General features: G+C 39.8%; 1 protein-coding gene across 1 annotated transcript in view; it reads left to right on the top strand.

Annotated features, from left to right (window-relative positions):
* The first annotated feature begins 5162 nt into the window (after nt 1-5162).
* Nucleotides 5163-21971, top strand: part of kif13ba (kinesin family member 13Ba) — a 56283-nt gene continuing 39474 nt past the window's right edge. Inside the window, exons 1-2 of the mRNA XM_079239464.1 lie at nt 5163-5267; nt 11064-11157. Of these exons, the coding sequence (XP_079095590.1) occupies nt 5198-5267; nt 11064-11157 (164 nt within the window). The 5' untranslated portion in view covers nt 5163-5197. The remainder of the gene's footprint in view (nt 5268-11063; nt 11158-21971) is intronic.

Raw genomic sequence — 21971 nt, 5'->3', positions numbered from 1 at the left:
TATTTTCTGTATGGAAACAGACTGACAGAACAAACAAAAATACCATGTCGAACCTGTAACCAGGAAGTAATACATTTTCAGAGTTGTCATCATTTCAGTAAAAATTTAATAATGAGGAAAACAAATTCATCTAAATTCAGGTTTAATACAATTAATACTCAGTCAATGTAAATTTATTAATTCAGTTATTTTATCATATTATGCAGTATACATATACTTATGTATAAGTATATGTATACTTAGAGGACAAACAGCTTGACCTTAGACTGGAAGAATCCGGTTCATGTCTTTAGACTGGCAATGAAGGTCTAGACTGGCACTGTAGACCCTGAACCAAAGTTACTGAATTGTATTAATAGGTCTTTTTTTTTACGTGCTAGCATATTTAATAAAACATCAAAAACAATAAATAAACCAAAATTCGTAAAGGTATAAGCTGCATTTCTCAAATGGAATATTACTGGAATTTCACAAGTTACTTTTGTCCTGTTTGTTTTGGCATCTCAGCTGCCATAATATGGCCACTTTTTGTTTTTATTTCTTTCTTTGTTTACAGTGTATCATTAAATCATTTCTGTTTTGAAAAAACCTTTAAAGATAAGTTCAAGATGTTCAACAGATATGTTGTGTGTACCAGTGTCAGTCTTCAGTTGCTGGGAGCTGGAGGTTTCTGAACAGCATTGCAGATGTTTAACTCAAAACTTCTGTCGTGTGGACAGAGCCTTTGCATGTTGTGTCTGGAAACTAAGTCTGAAAGGGACTCCTGTTCACACACAATTTGAATTTTCACCTCTAACATCTGTCTCATTGCAGTTCTTAATCTTCTAATGTTCTCTCTTCGCATTATCACTGTCAGAAGTGTCATCAAGGATGTTCACCTCCATCCGGCCCTCAACTGCCACCACTTTTTTTGATTTATTGGACATTGTTCGAGCTAAAACTTGAAGTGAAATAAAATATTAGCATTGTTTGTCTCAACTCCATTTGGAGCCATGTTCCAGCTTGTATCTTACACCATGCTCTGTGTCATGTGCAGCTTGAGGGGCATCTTTGCACAGATTGCGACTTGAGTCCAGTCTGCTGTGTCATGTCTGGCTCAGATTCTTCTACCCTTTTTTCCTCCCTGCTGTCCTTCAGGCTCGTCTCGGCTACATTTATAATGCTGTGGTTTGCTGCAGCACAGCATCCTCTAGTGGTCTCAGCTGCTTCTTCAAGCAGACTGGCATCAAGCAGTGCCTCACTACCCTGATCTCTGACCTTAGATGAGATAAGATAAGGAAGAACTTTCTGGGACAAATAAATGTACAGATTTTACTGGATTTTTAAGGAATAGTGACAGGCAGTTCTTATGTGGGTTGACTAGAGAGGTGGCTTCTTGGAAAATGAAATGCTTCTGGCAAAATTTTATATCTTAGGGGGTTTTAAACTGTTTCTTAAAGGGGTGCTATTATGGTATTTCAAGTTTTCTGAGCTTTCTACAGTGTTACAGTGTTGAATCCTCATCAGACATGTGAACGGCACTGTTTTTTTTTATCACCTAAACGCATGTTTGAGTTTGAGTTCCAGCACGCTCTCTGTTCGGTTTCCATGGCGACGAAAACCGCGTCGTTTTAGAGAGTTTTTTCTACTTCGAAATCCTTGTGACGTCCCGGGGGATAAGGTTCAGTGATTGGACTCCGAAATAAAAATAAATTATCCTGAAATGCACATAACAGTTCCACTTTAAGTCACCATCTGGGTGATCTACCCCAGCACTCCTCTTGTTCTCATTTAACACACTTAACTTAATTAAAAACATGCTTGGATTTATCTTAGAAGAAGGAACTTGTGTAGGTTTCAGCCTTAGGCCCCTTTTTCCTCCACAGCGAAAACTTTGCCTTTCCTCCTGTGCTTTCAGTGTCTCAGTTTACAACTGAACATGGGATCATTTTCTCACATAATCCCACGTGCCTCAAGTCACATGATTTTGTAATATGGAAATATATATACTGTAGACTTTATGTATATTATTTAAAAAAAATTTCGTTTCACACGACGCACAAATGTATTTTTAATGGGATTTAACGGTCCTGCGCGTTTCTTGTCATTCAGATTTTGTCCAGCAGGTGTCAGAAACTGTTAATTATTGAGGCCAACTTCATTACAGCGCCTCAAAATCGAGTTTGACAATTTTTTTTAAAATTTTTATTCAGGGCTGTGTTGAGGTGCTTCCGGTAACTGATTTTCTAAAATAAAAGTAATAAAATTGCAGGGATATCCAGATTTCTCGATGATATTGACGTTTTGTTTATTTATACAGCAACAATTTTACTTGTGTCTCATATGCCCACGGGGAATGTGAATTCAGCATGTAATGAACTTTATATGTTATTTTACATTAACGCTACCATTTTCGTGATAATAATGTAATATTCACACAGCAGCTTCATCTAACCAACTGCCTACATGGGCGATAATATTTGTCTGTCCAGACTGCTTAAATTATCTATATAAAAAGTAATAAATTCACCAGATGTGATGTCAACTCAGAGTTAAATGCCCAGGTATGTTAAAAAATGTTATAAATATGTTATTAAACAAGTTTTCTGATTGTTATTGGGATATATGTGGTTATGCAACAATTAAAGCCATCTTTTGTTGTTAGCTTTTCAAAACGTGGTTTTGTTGATTTTTATACATACATGCCTAAACACACGCACGCACGCACACACACACACACACACACACACACACACACACACACACACACACACACACAGATAGATAGATAGATAGATAGATAGATAGATAGATAGATAGATAGATAGATAAATATATATATAGATAGATTAGTCCATTATTTTCTCAAGTTTAGAGCCTTTTAAAGAAAGGAGAATTATGTGACTTAGCTTGGTTCCCCTATTATTAAAAAAAGAAAAAATCTAATCCTTCTCTAAACCGCCCCCAGGTTATCCCAAACCCCTTCATGTTTTATCAGCATTGATATCTGAACAGTTTACTGACTGAGTTGTATTTTGACATCTACAGGAAGTGCTAATGTCGCGTGACCGCCTAAGGTTTGGTAGCATTTGTTTCCGTTTTTTTGTTTTTTTTTGTTTTTGTTTTTTTTCTGTGAAATCTGTGAATACTAATTATCTATTTACATTTTCCCAGCTGACTTCAACAAAAAACAAACAACACTTTGTTATTTTCGTGACGTGTAATTTTGAACTCTATTTATTTCCATTCAGCGATTGCCATTAACGATTTCCGGTTGGGCTCGCAGACCGGCGGAAACCGGGTACAGAAATCACACAGACAATTTTTTTTTTAAACTATAAATGTTTCGATAAAATGTCAAATGTTTGGGTAAAAAAAACAAAGTATCATTTAACACGGATAACTGAATCATTTTTATGTAAATGAGTATGCATGTAAGTTAGTAAAACGTGCAAATCACTCAGCAGAAATTATACAGCACAAGCAGTAGGTGGGAGCAGGGGCTGTGCCAGGAATTTTGGGGCCTAGGAAAAACAATGGCATGGACCCCACCATTTGATCGCAAATTTTAGATTTTTGTTTTTGCTTCATTTGCTTCAAGCTGATCCAAAAAAAAACAAAAACTTTTCTTGGAAATAATAAAGATCTAGGGCTGTGTTGAACCCTTTATGGGGCAAGTGACTATTTTTAATTACTTTGTTTTCTTTCATATTCAGCATGAAACATTTTTTTTTTTTGTTAATGTAACAACAGAGTAGAGGTCTTTGTTCATACCAGAAGGACAATTTTAGGTCAATATTTCTAATTTAAAGGTATTTAATTTAGTGCCCTACAAAAGGGTTAAATCACAGTGCATACATCTAACAAGGTTATTTTAATATAAATGGTTTATCAGTTTATGTTACTGCTATATTATATTACAACCTTTGAAAAAAGTATTTATTATTTTTAATGAAGGTTTAATGATTTTCTTTTGTAGTTTGTACATCTTTTCGGGCTCCTATCAAGTTGTGGGGCCCTTAGAATTTTCCTAATCTTCCCCCCCTCAATAATATTTTATGGAATCAAACATATCAATTTAAGTTATGTTTTTTTTTTTTAGAAAAGAGACTGGAATATACCTTGTTACTGGGCCTAATACACTTAAATGTGCACCTTTTACAGAAACGTTTAGATATTTTATGGAATCTAACATATCAATTTAATTTGTTTGCTTTAAATATTTTATGGAATATAACATATCAGCTTAAGTTGAATTTTTATTTTTATTATTTTTTTTGGAAAAGAGACTGGAATATACCTTGTTACTGGGCCTAATACATTGAAAGCGCACCTTTTACAGAAACGTTTAGATATTTTATGGAATAAAACATATCAATTTAAGTTGGTTTTTTTTTCTTCTTTTTAAAGAAAATAGACTGGAATATACCTTGTTACTGGGAAAATGGTAGTGTTAATGTAAAATAACATATAAAGTTCATTACATGCTACTACACTGAAATGCGCACTTTTTCTTACAGAAATGTTTAAACGTGTTGCTTTAATTTGAAAGGGAAACGCAACCGGAAGTGGTGCTGCCGCTTTTTGCCCGTAGCTCAACACAGAGGGAGGACATTGAATTCCGTTAGGAAGCTGTAGATCAACGCCAGGCTGCTCCCTGTGGATCTCTCCTTGTTGAATTTTATGGTTAACAAAGTCGCCTCCAGGATGAATCCACTTAGGTATGTTGCTTTATGTCGGGGTACTTTCTGGGGGTGTTATGCTGTCAAATGTTAATAAATAGCCCAAAAACCTGCTCCCTTCCTGCCGCTGCTCCACCTTAGTTTGCCTGGCAAATTAGCAGGCTAGCCCGTCTCCTTTGCTTTGCAGAAAGCTAAATGTTTGCTCATTCACAAATCCAGGCTGCTTTAATCTCTTACCTGCTTTTTTTTTTTTTTTTTTTTAAATTTCTGATCTCCCTTACAGCTCCCTCGCCTGCGTGGATTTCAATGAGCCTTAAACATGAACAGGAGGAGAAAATAGGCTACAGCGTCTGGCTTCCTGTGGGCTTTTTTTTTTTTTTTTTTCTTTTTTGTTTTTCTTTGGACATGCCTGGTCTGAGGAGCAAGGCTGGAAGAGGCTAGAGCAAAATTTCCAGGATTTTAGATGACTGTTCAGCTGAGGAGCTGATTTTATTTCGGAGCAGTGCTGCTTACCCTTCCCGGAGCAAGGAGTCAGCATGGGGGAACCCAGCCTGGACGACTCCAATGTCAAGGTGGCTGTGCGTGTACGGCCAATGAACCGGAGAGGTAAGGTGGTGGGGGTCTGCTCAGATACAGCATTTGTTATCTTATAACTAATCTGACTCCATTTAATGATCTTAAATCCACATTTATAGCGATATCTGGCTGAATCTCTAATCCTAGTTGTGAATACACTGAAATCACTTTTAGTTATGGGCTCTGATGGGATACACAGACCTCCTCAGTTTAACCACATCTCATAAGGATGTTGATCCACAGCAGACAGCCCTGACTTAAGCACTCCTTGGTTAATTTCCTGGGAATGGGATGGCAGGCAGAAATCACTGCCCATTAGTGAAATGAACGGCTGCAAATAAAAGAAAAAAGAAAAGTCTGTAGCCTGACTGGCCTGGATGGCACATGTTTATATAGAGCTGCCACAGGGCTTCTCTTATGGCTGCCTGCCATTTAGTTAGATTTAAAGCTGAGCTGCTGTGATGAGAGATCTACGGTCTGAAAGTCTGTCGCTTAGCTCACTGATGGAGACGTTAGGAACTTCCTGACTTCTTTTGTCGCTTGTGTAAAGTGTCAGCAGAGTCAGTGGTTAATAAGGGTGGATTTTGGATTGGTTCATGCTGTCATTTAGAAGAACTAAAGCTGCTTTCACACAGTTGCTCATGACCTGAGTCTCATAAACACCACCCTACCATGTGTGTGTCCACTCATCTTCCCAGGCCTGAGACATATTGTTGTTAACTCATGTCTAATTTCAGAAGAGCGCAGATAATAAAGGACACAGTGTCACACAAATCTTCATTCGCACTCTAATGCCCAACTAAAGGATGTAGCAGATTTTCAGTGCTGGATAGGAAGGCACAGATGACATTTCCTGGTTGATTGCCAAGTTGCGTTTGTGCCGTGGGATACCATGTGTCCCATGAAAGGAGGAGGAGGAGGCAGAATGGTTGACCGACAACTGGCAGAATCTCTCCCTTGATCTCTCTCTCTCTCTCTGAGCTGGAGATTTTGGTCACAAGATCAAGGCAGTGGTTCACCAAACAGTTCCCATAGACAGGGATTTACCATCAGCACTAATGTAGAACAGCATCTGTTCTGGGGAGGACTTTTTCACTAATGGCTCTCTGTGAGTTTGTACATTAAGTTCAGGACTCTAAAAGTCAAGTGCATGTCTGAAGGTAACGTTTTATGATATACAAAGGGTTTGAAGATCTGTAAAGGGAAGATGTAGAGCAGGAATTCTTGCAGATGAGGTATAAATGTTTTGTCGATTGCTCTCTGAGGAATCCATTTTATGTTTTTGGATTCAATCTATCTTGAGCATGTGCCACATATGTCTTCAGTCAGGCCTTTAGTTGGCTTTATATTGATGTTTTTAATTAACATTTAGAGCAGGGGTGTCAAACTCCATTCCTAGAGGGCTGGTATCCGGCAGGTTTTTTTTGTTTCCTTCCATCAACACAGCTGATTCAAATCAAATGGATCCAGCAGCTTCTTGTCAACATATTTATGGATTTCGGTCAGGTGTGTTGGAGCACGGAGACAACAAAAACCTGCTGGATACCGGCCCTCAAGGACTGGAGTTTGACACCCCTGATTTAGAGGATGTAAATAAAAAAAGTGACACATAAATAGTAAAACTCTAGAGGATTGCTCGCTAGTGAATAAAACCTGACAAGCAGCAGCTGAAAGTGAAAAGATCTTCTACTTTTTTTGCTTTTGTTTTAAAGTCGGACCTAGTAACGGAGTTCATGCTTCCCTTTCAGTATTACCCTTCTCAGAGTTTCTAGGTGAATGGTGCTTCTGTCCACTTTGGGAAAAACATCTCCCATTATATGCCTCTGCTGAAGAAAATTCACAGAAAAATCCAGTCAGCCTCAAGAAAAAAGTCTTCATGTTCTTTAGCATGCTCTTTAGCCAGGAGTTTGTTCATCTTTTAGTTGTTCAGTTCAGTCACAGCTCTTCCCCTGTGTCCTGCTGGCAGACAGTTGCTTCAGGATACAGTTGCACGATTGAAAAGGAAGCTTTCTTCATTCACTGTTTCCCAAACATGTGGCGCAGTTCAGATCTGTGAGCAGGCATCTGTAACCTGAAGGTCGCTGGCCTCATGTAGGCCAGGTTGAGGAGGAGAGGTAGTGTAGCTGCCTGGCTGAACAAAGGCAGGAAGGGAGGGAGTCTGAATGAGTATTTGCTAACATTGCATAATGCTCCATGTTGCCATGGCTGTGGCCTTCGAAGAACAGAGCAACCTGGGGTGTATAGCAACGGCAGCGCTACAGCCGGTGAGCTTCCTGGCTGATGTCAGGAGTGTTGTGGAAACCTAAAGGTGGTTGGCAGCCCAGGGAATGACCAGGGGAAAGGCCAGTGGAAAGCTGGAGCCGGTTATGGAGCAACGAGAAGCCGATAACAATGGGTACATTTATCCTCTCAACCATACCGCATCACACTTTCCCCTCTGCTGAGCAGGAAGTAAAGCTGAGGCTGTACAGTGAGGGTGCATGGGTATTGTAGACAGGACACAAATGGAGAAAGGAGAATATTTTCTGCTATTCCTCATTGGCTCACCCATAAACTGTATATGAAAGATGGACGAAGCCTTCGACGGTAAAAAATGAAGCCTATACGGAAGTGTATAAAACTGCAGTTCCTCCTTCATCCACTAGGGGCTGCAAAACAGAGCAAATCCCCATAGACTCTCATGTTAAAAAGACCAACTTCGCAGCAGAAATAAACATGTTAACAACCTGGTTCAAAAATCCATTTTCGGTTTAATAGGTCAGGTTTACCTTCATGACAACTGTGGGGGGAGTGAATTTTTTATAACTCGCCTGTTTTAAAAGTAATTTAATCTCGAAGTTCGTCTTATTTAGGGGTGTGTCCTTTTGATTGACAGGTACCCGATCTCCCACTTCAAGTAAAAAGAACGTAGAACAACCGCAGTTTTTAGCTGAATAACAACGTGGCTTAGCTTTAGCCCGTTTACCTCCGTTAGCTGGTTAGCTCCTGTTATCTCCAGGTTAGCTCTTAGCTTCAGAAAGCTCGGAGTTCGCTCAATGTCAATCATCCACCATGACGCTCACAGCCTCCCACTCCTCTCCACCTCTTTGCCCATATTTGTATTTTCCGGTCGAGACGGCGCGAATGCCCCTGCCAAGATGGCGATGGTAGGAACCGCCCACCGAGCTTCAATTCAGCTCTTCAGAAACCAATGGGTGACGTCACGGATGCTACGTCCATCTCTTTATACAGTCTATGGCTGGGGTGCTCAATACGTCGATCGCGATCTACCAGTCGATCGCCAAGGTACTATTGGTAGATCACAAGACAATAGTGTTTGATCCAGTCTTATCAAAACAATCTGTTTTACCTGCAACAGAAAAAACGCAGAGGTAGCAACTGTCCGCTTCACGCTTTTCCGTGTTAACAACGGCCGCCTCAAATGTCCAATCAATCGCACGATCCTTCTCGGAGCCCCGCAAGGCTTGCCATACCTCCAGTTTTTCATTCAGTGCAAATCATCAGAGTGAACTCAGGTAATGTAAAAAAAAATGTACATAGTGAATTATGTTTTGTTGTGCAGCATATGTGGTTATGCAATATACATCAACATAAGTTGTAAAAATCCTCAATATATTTCTCAATAAATATATGGGTAGATCATTTTGACTGGTCATTTCATTAGTAGCTCGCAGGCTGAAAAAGTGTGGTCTATGGGCTCACCTCACTTTTCCTCCAGGATTCAAGATTTTCTGACCTTTACACAAAGTTTCCACGGCTCTACCAGGACCAGAAAGATTAGGTTCTTTAGGTTTTTCCAGTTAATGTTTCCGGTTTCATCAGCTTTTTCCAGCTGATGACTATCAAGCTGCTTTGGGTGGGAATCCCTTTTCTACAGTCAACAGGATGATTTTAACTGTAGTTCCAGGCCTATAAATTACACTTCAGTACTTAAGCAACCACTTGATAATTGTTACAAGCACTTTTAAAATGGTTATGTGCTGGGGAGAGAGACATGACAGTTTCCTGCAAATCACCTACTGCAGTTTGGTGTGATGGGGCACATACACTTCCACCAGACATAGAAGTTGTTTTCCAGTAAAGTCACTGGAAATGGACACAATTTACACAGTGATTCAACCCTTGATTTTGACGCTGTTTAAAAGTTTTTGTCATTGAGCATGTGGCTAGCAGCTGTCAGTCTCATCATGGCTGGTGGATTATACTTCATCATAAAAAGCAACACGTTATAAAACCACACTTGTTTTCTGCTGTTAAAGACTTCTTGTAGAACGGAACTGAAACTACTGAAACTTTCCTGCCTGAACACACTTGGTCAACGACGCTTCATGCTCCTGCAAACCTTCTGCAAGACAGTGGATATGCATAGTCACACCTATCTTTTTTTTTTTTTTTTTTACCATGGCTGCTTTAAAAAATAGTATTGCCCTTTTGTATAAATATTTGACAAATTTTAATGAATTATTGATCCATTTTTAAAAGCAAAATTAGGCTAATGTCAGTAGGAAAAGTTTCATGTTTACATGAGGTACTGAACCAGGTCATGAAGGTGGGAGGTGGTGTTTGTTATCATTAAGTGTCCTTGAGCAAACACTGAATGCAGCTGAAGGAGTGCAGTTCTGGCTCTGACCTATGACATCCCAGAGGAGGCGGGCGAGATTAAAGAGCATATTCTTCTAACCAGGGGGAAAACCTGGCTGCAAAAAAATCCTATTCCCGTCCTGATCAACTAGATTAGTCATCCAGAAATTGTCATCGAGTTTAATAATAATAATGATAATAATGTTACCAATGTTATATATCTCCTTTCAACCGTTTTGCAAATACTTAATTTTTATATTTAATTTTATACTGTTCTGTTGTTGTGTTATAAACACAATTATCCATGGAGGCTGCAACTCCTAAATTTCCCAAGTTGGGATTAATAAAGTACTTCTATATTTCATAAGATGCCACAATTTTGCGCTGTAAGGCAATGAACTGTTTAGATAGCTATTTCTTCCCAAGCACTCCTACCAAAAATACAAAATTTAAAAAAAGAAAAAAAACACCATATTTTATTTTGAATCTGTTGTTAGTGTTTTAGTTTTAATAAAAGCTGTGCCAGATGCTCCATGCCCTGGATGCACTGGCAGTATTTTGCCTGTTTGTACACAACCATCAGCAATCATCAGACCTCACCGTCACGACAAGAATCTTACCTCGTTGTGGTGCATTGTAAATAGTTTTTTTTTTTCTTTTTTTTAAATACTTTTCTTTTATTTAATCATTTATTATTTTTAAATTGCAGCTTCATGGTGGATATCCTTAGCCTTTTACATTTTTTATGAACAAAAAAATTTACAACTTTAACACAGAATATGCGGTTACTAGCTGAACATTTGTCTTTATAAGTCCTGTTGAGGCCATGCTACCTGTCAGTCAGCCAGGCGCTACGTCACGTTTACGCCTGTAAATGTTCTTTTCCTTGTAGAGTGTTCCTTGTGTGTGTTCCAGAGGGAGATAGATTAAGCCTGAACTGGTCTTGTTTTATTGAGTTGTCCGAAGCTTACTGCAAGGTAAAAGGTCATTTTCAGACTCTGCTCGCTGATTTATTTAAAGTTGATGCTCAACAGAAGCAGCTTAACATGTGACCAGTGCAGAAAATGACCGAATGTTTGCAGCAGACCAAGTCTCCGACCTGTTCTGACATACACTGCGCTGAACATTTTGAGTAAAAAAAAAACATGATGTCCTTGTAAAATAGCTGTAATGATTAGCTTTAGCATGCAGGAGTTTTATGTTTCAGTGTTGTGGTTGTAACACGGTGTGTTGTCTCATCAACAGAAAAGGAACTAAACACAAAATGTGTTGTGGAAATGATGAAGAACCAGACCATCCTCCATCCTGCTGGAGGAAACCTTGGAAAAGGAGACACCAGGTGAGGATGTTTGCTGTTTCTACACCACTTCACTGCTCTTTTCACACACATTCGGTTCAGCTGAAGCCTGCCACACTCGCCACAAAAAGCGAGAACTTTCTTTTTGTTCTCGTGTCCCCAAGAAGAAAATGACGTCATTTTGTTCTCGCAGACGTGGTTGGAGATGGTTTTTTACAAATCAGGCTGCCAAAAATTTCTTCTCTTACCACACTCTTGGGACTCAAAGATTGGTCAGACGTTTGAAGTGGGCGTGGTTAACATGGAAAAGCATGAAGCAGACTAGGGATGCACCAATACTAGTATTCGGTATCGCCTCAATACCAAGCGTGTGTACTCGACTTGGTATTAATAAAAGTGTACCCATACCACAACCGATACCCGATACCACACAAGTCAAGCCAGCGCAGATGTGTTTGATGACATGCTTCGGTCATGTTTTAAAAGAAATAAATGCCTTGAATGTTAAAATGTGACATTTTTAGTTACACTAAAAGCAAGATCTTTGTTTCAAAACCACACATTTATAGTTGTATTTAGGTAAAATGTGCCAAATCAACATAAAACTTGTTGAAATTGTTAGATCTGTAATGTTATTATATTTGTATTGGTGAGGTAATTTCAGAAAGGATGGGTCATTTTTTCCAACCTAATGAAATCTTACACAGTTATAACAGCAATAATAACCATAGTCACAATAGTGTTCACATAAACAGATTTGGTATCGGCAAATATCGGTATCGGTAGATATTTAAATTTCAGATATCTGTATCGGATCGGAGCTCTCAAAAAGTGGATCGGTGCATCCCTAAAGCAGACAGTTGCCTCTGACGCAGGTTAAACGTTTTAGTAAAACAACCGATCAAGGTGGTGAGAAAGTCTGAAAACATTTACATGTAGCATTTAAACACATGGATCCACCCGTGTGGACAGCCCGCCCTGCTGCGGACAAAGTCTCTTCTTCTATATGTAATGATGTTGTTTATTGCACATAAAAGCACAGACATCCCCGTACAGTGATCCTCGCCTCGGTGCAGTCGAAGCATCTCAAAAAATACATTTCTTTCTTGTTCTTGTGGCTTTGAAAGCCAGAAAAGAGTTCTTGCTTCTAGTAGAGAACAAGCTTAAAGAAGTTTGTTTCTTGTTTTCTCTTGAAGATTAAAACATAAATCTGTGGTGCTGTAGTTTAGAGTTTCATGTGGAATCATCGTCGCCTGTCTTTTCAGAAATCAAATAGATGGACTTGCATGTTCTGAGAATTTCACGAGGATTCTTCCTACAGACTCTACCTAAAATTATGTTCACTCAACTGAGCTCTCATTTGCTGCTTATATTTGTTTGTGCATTGACCGCAATGAGAAATGGAGCTCTCTCTGAGCAGCAGAAGACATCAGTTAGTCCCAATAACACAGATCTGACAGAAGGGGAATCATTTTCAGTGCATTCAGTAGGAAGACAGCAGGCCCAGTGCAAAAAGCATGGCTTTGCTCATGTTTATATATATATATATATATATATATATACATATATATATATATATATATAGATATAGATATATATCTATATATATATATAACATGAGCAAAGCTCATGTTTTGTGTGAAACCCCTAAAAATTCATTCATTAAATTCAAACTCATATTCATCTGCATATGAGTTGCCAGTGACCTCCTTGCTGTATTTATTAGATAGTTTCCAGGCAGATTCAGCTGTTTTGGCAGAGAGATCAAGATCCCAGGAGGATCTCTTCAGTCTTTCCTTTATTAGTAATTAACAAGTCTTGGATTTATTTAGATTGCCCCTTTTGTTCCTCATGATGTAGTTTTTGGCTGGAAATGGGTGAAACACCTGCTGAACCTCCTCATGACAGGTGGAATGTAACTCGCATCACTTGCCACTTGTTGCCCTCTGTTGGCTTTTAATCTCTCATCTTGTTAACCAGCTGTTGTTATTGAGTTATGCTAAGTTGTTCTTGGACTAGTTCAATCCTTCCACTGAAGGAGGCATTAAGATCTATTAGATTTGGTTACAAGGCAAGACAGGAATGTGTGTTTGTGTGTATTGTTGGCCGCAATCAGACACCACAGTGCTAGAAAAGTCATATTTGAAGGCAAGATCAAGAAGTTACCATCCAAACTGCAAAGAATAAAGGAAAAAATAGCGTTTTCATATTAAATGTAACCATTTGTATGATGGTTCAAAATGAGGCTGTAGATGGCGACTAACAGTTCATCCTGGAGGAAGCCAGCTGTGTCGGAAGAAAGATCCCCTTGTGACTTGTAGAGCTGACTGCAGCCTGCCTGATCAGAATCTTTAAAAAACACTTCAAGCTGAAGTCCAGGAAATGGCCACAGCAGCAGTGTGTGTTTTGTGTGTGTTAGTTGACTAGGAAGACAAGAAAACGAGAAAAAGCAGCATGAAGGATTAGATGGTCAAAGACACACATATATGTATTTAAAAAAAAAAAAAAAAAAAGTAAAACAAAACCAGAAAACAGACTCTGTTCTTCTTCTCCTTCACTTAAATTTTACTTCCCATTCCCTGGCTTCCTTCTTTTTTTTCTTAACTTTTCTGTTTCCATGGAAACTCAGCAGGAGGTTAACTCCGGGTCGCTGCTGGTGACCGTGAAGCCCCTTCCTCGAGACTGAGAGGCTGGTAGAGGGGGGAAGAAGCCTCATTTTGCTCGAGCATCTGTCGACCATAAACTTTCCTCTGTGACTTTTATGGAGCACCGAACAAGAGCTGAGCTGTAGTTTCTGTCTCCGTCTCTGAGTGACAAAGGAGCGAGGAAGCGACAGGAGGATCGGCCGACTGCTGCTCTCACTGTGCAGATGCTGCTTTAATTTTGTTTGAGTCCAGCTTATGTTGACACAGTGCGTTAAGACTGGAGAGGGTGCGTGCAGGAAGTAGGTTGTAAAGTTAGGGTCTTGCAGGTGCATGCTGTTTGCTTAAGCTAACAGAGTCACCAGGATTCCCTTTGTTGAAATATGGGAAGAGATATCTGGAAGTGCATAAACAAAGAGAAAGAGTTGCTTTCTTGCTCAACTTAAACTGTTTGATGCATGTGTTACTTATTGGCAAAACCTGAACTGCAGCAATAAAATATGTTTACCTAAAAATTAGGATGATTCAGGGTTATTAAAGCAACAAAGCTGATTAAACATGTATTGCACCAAATGGAATATATAGTGCAATGCATATTCCACATGCAATACATATTTAATAGAGTGCAATTCAAACTCCATATGCAATACATTTCCCATATGGTGCAATACATGCTTGGTGTTTCCATAATCATTTGGAAACACTAAATGTGGAGAATGGAAAAGAAAATGCTATGAAGTCTTCTTTCACTTGATTTCACCATGCATCATCACTGAATTGTCAAAGCCTATTTTTTATTTTGTTTTATTTTATTTTATTTTATTTTATTTTATTTTATTTTATTTTTATTGATTTTATTTTATTTTAATTTAGTTTTATTTTATTTTTTAATTTGTTTTGTAAATATAGACTTTAAGTCCATTAATCGTTCAACTACAACACTTGAACTGAGTTTTTTTTTTTTTAAATACAAGAACAAAAGCTAGACTAAACTTGGCTGCATATTTGTCTGCTACACAAATGAGCTCCAGAGGGGAAATCCTCCTTCAGAGGTCACGTGACATGTAACTTCCCAAATATCCCGCACATGTAGTAAATGCACGTTTGTACATATTTACAGTTCATTGGAAGACTTGCCTCTAATGCATGTTTCATCACTGCTTTGAGTTTGTGGCTGTTCCCTGAACAGAAGAGGACTTTTGAAAACAGGAACCCAAAATAGTAGAGGGAAAGAACAATGTACCGAGAAGTTTCATAGCCAGTGCACAGCTAATACCAACACTTGTAATGAGTTGAATGCAGTAACTGAAGGCAAAATGACTAAAGGCCTGTGAAATTGATGCCAAATAATGTTGGCAGCAGGGAGTTCTAACAGCTGGTAAGGCCTGTCGGTGCCATTGTGCCTGTTTTGTTGCAAAGCTTTCCATGAGATCAGCTTTAGTAATTTTACACGTGCATGGGCTACTTAAGAGCTACAGACAAGTTTATTCCAGCTGTCTAGTGCAGAGTTGTCCAGAAAAGTTATAACAAACTGGGTTTAGCTGGTTTCACCCATCTGGTAGTACTCTAAGTAAGGACAGCAACTATCTGCTTTTTACCAAGTGATAATAACAAATAATTAGCAGTGAGATAACTTCCTGTCTTTGAATATAGCAGCGTCGCCTTTCCGAGCGCTGCCAAGTCTGCTGTGATTCGGTTCGTCATCAGCTGGAATGTGTTAGGAATGTGTGTATTCATTCTCTGCCTGGCTAAAGCCCTGTTTCCTGCAATCAGATCCTGTTTTAGGAAACACAGGCTGTTTTAGCAGGAGTTGTTGGAGAAGCTTAGGATTAGCTGTTTGGATACAAATGAAAATCTGTCTCCTACTTAATGCATTCAAAAACATTTTCTATGCACTTCATTGGAGAAAGTAGTTGCTGTGTAGCTATTCTTCTAAAATGTGATATGTATTTGGTGTGGAGGCCATTGGTGTTTTTGTTTTCTTTTATGAAAAATGGCTTTTATGGAAGTTAAGTAAATTTTTTAATTATATTTTAATGTATTAGGTTATATTACACAGATAGTTTTTTTATTTAAAGTCTGTTGTTAGCTTTTTTGATGTGTGAGAACGGGGAAGAAAGACAGGCAATTTATGTCATGTCCGGGAGTGTTTTTTTTGTTTTTGTTGTGTTTTTTTGTTTGAAATCAGTGTCAGGTGGTGTGAGACGAGATGAAATTATATTTTGACTTATTGTACCACCGCCTTTAAAAGGAACGTGGAAAAAGCTGGTACATTTGGTGTTGGAAAGTGTAATGTCCATTTAATAACCCTCCATCTGTTGTTGAAGGTAAACCTGGTTAGTGAAATCATTGTGAGATGGTTATTAAATAATGCTGAATATAATTATATGTACCTGTTGAGTCTTGGAAGTACTGAAACAGGATCCATTTGGGGAAACGAGTAAACAGCTGGCATTTGCGTCATTTACAATATTAACTGAACCCATACGTAGAGAGTGCTGTTTTTCCATCCCTTTAGTGACAAGTCATGTTCATAGCATGTCACTAAAGAGACAGCATGTAATGTCCTGATGTCATTAAGCAGAACAAAAGCTTTAATCCAGAATGTTTTGTAAAAACCCTTTTTGGATTAATTTCTCTTCTTGTATGGTGCAGGACGGGTCTTGATGTGTTTATTGTTCTTCCTGTAACCAGTCATAAGTCCTTCCTGTAACCAGGTAAATGAGAGATAGACTTGTCCTCCCTGTGTCTCCCGTTCCTGAGCGCAAGGCTCAGAAGCCAAATGGTAACGGGACAAGAAAAAATGTCCACCGAGCAGATCCGCCATAATCCAAATGCTAATGATGATAACACTGACAATATGATGGTGGCAAAGGTCAGTCGGTCTGTTAAAATGAAAGTGGCCCACAGTCTGTCCTAACAGCAGGTTACACAGAAGCTATGCGAGGTTAATCATCTCTGAACCCTCCGAGAGGAGTCCTACTTAAAACTGTCCCATGTTTAACCTAAAACTGGTCTGGAACTGGGCTCCAGCCAAACTTGTGCAGGACTGTGACGTCCATTTTGCTGTTGTCTTTGATGGGTTGTGTCATACTCTGACCTCTACCTGCACCGCAGCTGTCTGACTGAATTGTGACAACCTCATCAATGGATAGTGTGATTCAAAGTATCATCTGTTTGATGTATGTGGTGGAAAAATGTTAGATGAATAGTAGACTGACAAACATGATGCAAAACCAAGAGGAAATTCTGGTTATTATAAACAGCACTTTCACTGAGATTTTTTGGATTGTTTGTTTATTTTCTTTTTGAAGAAATGCAGGCTGAAAGTGTTTCAGAGCACCGAATCAGAGATTTTCTGCCAGAGTAAAACCGTGTTGACATGGACCCTAATAACACACAATTAAATGTCCTTGTATGACAGAAATGACCCCAGACCAAGCACCAACCTCCGGCGGTTAAAAGTGAAGCCAATGCAGAAGTGCATGAAACTGCTGTTCCCCCTTCATCCACTAGGGGCTCCAAAACAGGGTGAATCCCCATAGACTCCCATGTTAAAAAGACCAACTTCACGGCAGAAATAAACATGTTTACAGCCTGGTTCAAAAATCCATTTTAGGTTTAATAGGTCAGGTTTACCTTCATGACAACTGTGGGGGGAGTGAATTTTTTTCTAACTCGCCCGTTTAAAAGTTATTTAATCTTGAAATTCGGCAGATTTAGGGGCGTGTCCTTTTGATTGACAGGTACCAATCTCCCGCTTCAAGTAAGAAGAACGCAGAACAACCGCTGTTTTTAGCCGGTTGACAGCGTGACTTAGCTTTAGCCCGCTTACATCCATTAGCTGGTTAGCTCCTGTTATCTCCGGGTTAGCTTTTAGCTACAGGCAGCTCGGAGTTCACTCAATGTCAATCATCCACCATGACACTCATAGCCCACCCTCTCAGCTCCACCTCTTTGCCCATATTTGTATTTTCTGGGCAAGATGACACACATGCCCCTGCCAAGATGGCGACGGTAGGAACCACCCACCGGGCTTCTATTCAGCTCTTCAGAAACCTATGGGTGACGTCACAAAGGCTACGTACATCTCTTTATATACAGTCTATGCCCCAGACACTAAAGGGGAGCATCAACTTCAGGTGATTTTTTTATTTGAACAGTTAGAATTATGTCTGTCTGCCTTATTCGTGGATAAGAAAAAGTAAAATTTTCTTTCACATCTATATCAATAGCTGTGCTGCTGCTTCTCCTCCGACACTCCCTAAGCAGACTGTAGCCAAGTTCACAGCAAAACTGGTCAAGTTGACTGACTTTAAATTTGAGCCCACATTCACATCATGATGCTAAAAGTTTAGTGAACGGCGTGTTTTCTTTAATCCAGTGTTCCATATTTGATGTTATGGCAGCCAGTCCAGCCATTCATCATGTAACTGTTTCCTCTGGTCAACCAGAAAATCTGGGAAAAAAACCCAAAAAACTTCCACATATCCCTTCACCCAAGACACGCCTGGATGGAGAGCCCTTCAAGCTGCTGAGGCGCTCCAGTAGGGTTTAATCTTTATGTTAATCAGACATATAATTGGGTTCCAGGTGTTTATTTTCTTTTCTTTTTGTGTTTAAATTGTAATCCAATCAGGAGTTAGCCTGTAGAAAATATAATGAAGACTGTCGTCCTACAATTCTGTATGTTCGCTGTACGTATGTTTTTGTCCAGTTGTAGGTCTGTAGCCCATTTCACATGACGTTCCTATACTTTGTCTTGTCCACTCTGGAATGGATCAATCACTGAAAGCAATCTAGGCCTCTTACAGGATTGATTAAAGGCAGTGTTGTAAATCTACTGTTTGTCTCTGCTGCAACCTGCGTTACAAGGGAAGTAAAATGGTAATATTCTACTGCAACCTTTTAAAACACACAGTTCTTTCCATGAGCCAGTTGTGAGCTGTGCTTCTGGTTCAGTTTTTCCACAGTAGGACTCAGCAAGCAGACCAGACTTTAGCTGCTTACCACCCCACATTCAGTGAGTCATTGCAGAGAGGAGGTTTGGATTTTTTTATTTTTTTTTTAAGCTTTTAAACAATCATTAAACATTACTAATTGCCCGTGTAATGAAAATTTCTTCCATGCACTCTGAGTTATCTTGCTTACATTACATATTGTAATTATGCTTTGGCACATCCTTTGTGTTTTGAATCTTGTTTAAGCTACTGGGAATGACCTCACCTTCAGCATGTGAGTCACTGGGTCAGGGCATTCTGTACTGGTCTGCCTGATAAACTGACCACTAACCTCCCCACAGCTGTACACTTAGTGGTTCGCATGACGACCCGAGGCTGTTTGCACTGGACCACTGAAGCTGGATGTTGACACACTGACAAAGATCTGTCACATGTCAGTGATGCAAACACAAGCAGCTTGGTTTCCAAGACGATAGACAAAAGAAGCTGTGCGGCCATGTGTCTTGAAACGATGATGTGTGTCAGTGTGTTAGTACGCCATATGATGGTGGAAGTTTTTAAGCAGTTTGCTAATATAAATACAGAGTTAAGTCTGATTCGTCTTAAAGTTTATTTTTCTTCGTTTTTGTCGACCCAAGCTGGTTGTAGTGCGAGTTATCCCAGTTTCACACCACTGATTCAGGCTCAGACAGCTGATTCCACTCACTTAACATCCATGTCAGAAATCTGCTGTCTTGCTGCCCAGCTTTCTTGACTGCAGTGAGAAAATGTACAGTTACAGACTAACAGTCTAACAGAGATTTGTCATTGGGGCTTCACATGAAATCTATGGCATTTGACTTGACTTTGACTTATTTCAACACATGCAGGCTTCTAGAAAACATTTGCAGCAAGTGGACAATACAGGCACAGCGTGCACGTCTGGGATAATATGCACAGGCAGTCTATATAATTATTTATACAGCATGAGGACCCCTTTGTCTCGTAACCTAAGAGTTTGTGTGCACTGTACTCAAACATCAGCTTCTTACATGTCCCATTGTCATGTGGCGTCAGTATGTACTCGGTTACTCTGATGACCTTTGTACTTCAGCTTAAAATTCCAGACCCAGGCTCAGCCTTCCCTCTCCCTAAACCCCCTGGCTACCTTCAGCCTTCTCTCCATCCTCCACCCCTCCTTCCCTCTTCCTCCCAACACAACCGTGGATGGTATGGTGCAGGAGAGGAAAAAAAATAGCATGCACAAACAGTAGGGAAAGAGAAAGGAGGGGGAAGCAGCCATGCATTAAGTTATTTTTTAAATGACGCCGACAGGCTGAAAAGAGAAGAGACGAATGGGATTGTTTCAGGACCGAGGGAGGAGGGTTCACCACTCTCCTGACCGCCCGATTCTCCCCTCTTATTGGTCAGGGGGTGCCCCTTACTTTAATAATGGGTGTCTGAATGCAGTACGTGGGTGACCCTTCTCTCCTATAGTCTTTGAAGCAACCATGACAGCTGTCATCATTATGCACGTCAAAACCTGCCATGCTGGTTTCCTCCCTTGAGCCCAGATATAACTACATGGAAAGGGGGGTTGTGTTGGGATGCCCTAAAGCCCCTCAGAGGAGCTTTAAGAGACACAAAAATATCTTGAAATCATGGTGTCACAATCATTTTAATATCCCAAAGTCTCTGAATATGTGGATGATGAAATATAGTCTGACAAGTCTGTAACCCATCTGTTTTCTTGACAGAAGTTTATTGCATTTTCTCCTGGGAAAGCAAATTAAATCCTTTTTAACTTTTTATTTTAATAGCATTAAACACCGTCTCAAACACTGGCTGCTGAGGGACCCCGAGAAAGGGGAGAGAAGGTGTTAATTTTGTTCATTTAAAAAGGTAGCTGGAATGAATTAAACTTCAGACGGGAGTTTGTCAGCGTGTGTCTGCTTTGAGCGCAGCACATCAGCTTCACAACATCTGTGAAATATGAAGTGTTGCAGATTCGTTGGCTGGTTTGTGTAAGAGCTGCAGCTTTGGCGGTTTATGAAGAATGTGCATGGGTAAAAGGAAACAGGTGTTGCCGAATGTTTCTTCTCTTTACTCGCCATTTTTTCCAGAAACGACATATATTATACGAAGCCAAAATGGTGGAAAAAGAAGGATGTCGAGGTTAGCATGATGTCGGGTTGTTGATTTAGCTGACTGCTTAGTTGAGTGGTAATATATTCTAGCAGTCATGTTGTTGCAGAGGGTTCTCCTGTAGGTAGATCTATTTCTGTGACTGGCTGTCTCTTAGTGCTGTCTTCATCTTTGGATCTCACGCAGCCCAATGGAAGCCCTCAACGTGTCGGGTGAAGCCATAACTGGAGGAAAAAAATTCTGAGAAAAGAATAAAACAGAAGAAAAGACAAATTCATCACTTCTGGTCTGTACAGAAAACATTATACATCAGAGTTACAGCGGTGGCTTGTGTCTGGAGAGCCTGATTGGCTGATGCAAGGTGGGCCCTTGAGCAAGGCCCTGAACCCCTCCCAACTGCTCCCTGTGTGCTGAAACATGGCAGCCCACTGCTCTCTAGTACAGGGATCCCGAATCCAGGTCCTGGAGAACTGGTGTCCTGCAGGTTTTCCAAGTGTCCCAGCTGCAACACACCTGATTCAAATCAATGTGAGTTTAAGTATGCAGAGCTTGTCTGAGTCTGAGTCTGGTGTGTTCCAGCAAGGACACTGGGAGAACCTGCAGGACTCTGGTCCTTGAAGACAAGGATTGTGGATCCCTGCTCTAGTACATCAAGAGATAGGTCAAATGCAGAGCTGAAATGCCCAATAGAGATTAATAAATTAAAATTATTTGTTATTAAAACCATCACCCTGGTGTGTTTGGCAATTGGTATGAGGTATTTATGTTGATTTAAAAAAAACATCCTTATACCCCCCCCCCCCCCCCCCCCCCCCCAGGGAATGTGGTGCTGTAGCGTCCTAACACAGATCTGGTGTCTGTTGCACCGAGGGCTGTAGAAAAACTAGCAACAGAATAAAGTCCCCTGAGGACTGTGGCTTGTTCTTAAATGAAAAAAAATGCATGAAAATACTTTTCCAATGAGGGAATTTCTGATGTTTTGACACAGTCTGCAACATCTTGCTTTTTATTGGAAAATAACTAAATGCTTTGTAAATGACTAAGTAAGAAACATCACAAACACCGATTTCATTCAAACATGTTAGCACTCAAATGTTTGGAAGTGTTCATAGGGTTTGCTCATACCTAA

This window comes from Telmatherina bonti, assembly GCF_933228915.1.
Source record: "Telmatherina bonti genome assembly, chromosome: 1".
Lineage (NCBI taxonomy): Eukaryota > Metazoa > Chordata > Actinopteri > Atheriniformes > Telmatherinidae > Telmatherina > Telmatherina bonti.
This window is presented reverse-complemented; position numbering and strand designations above follow the sequence as displayed.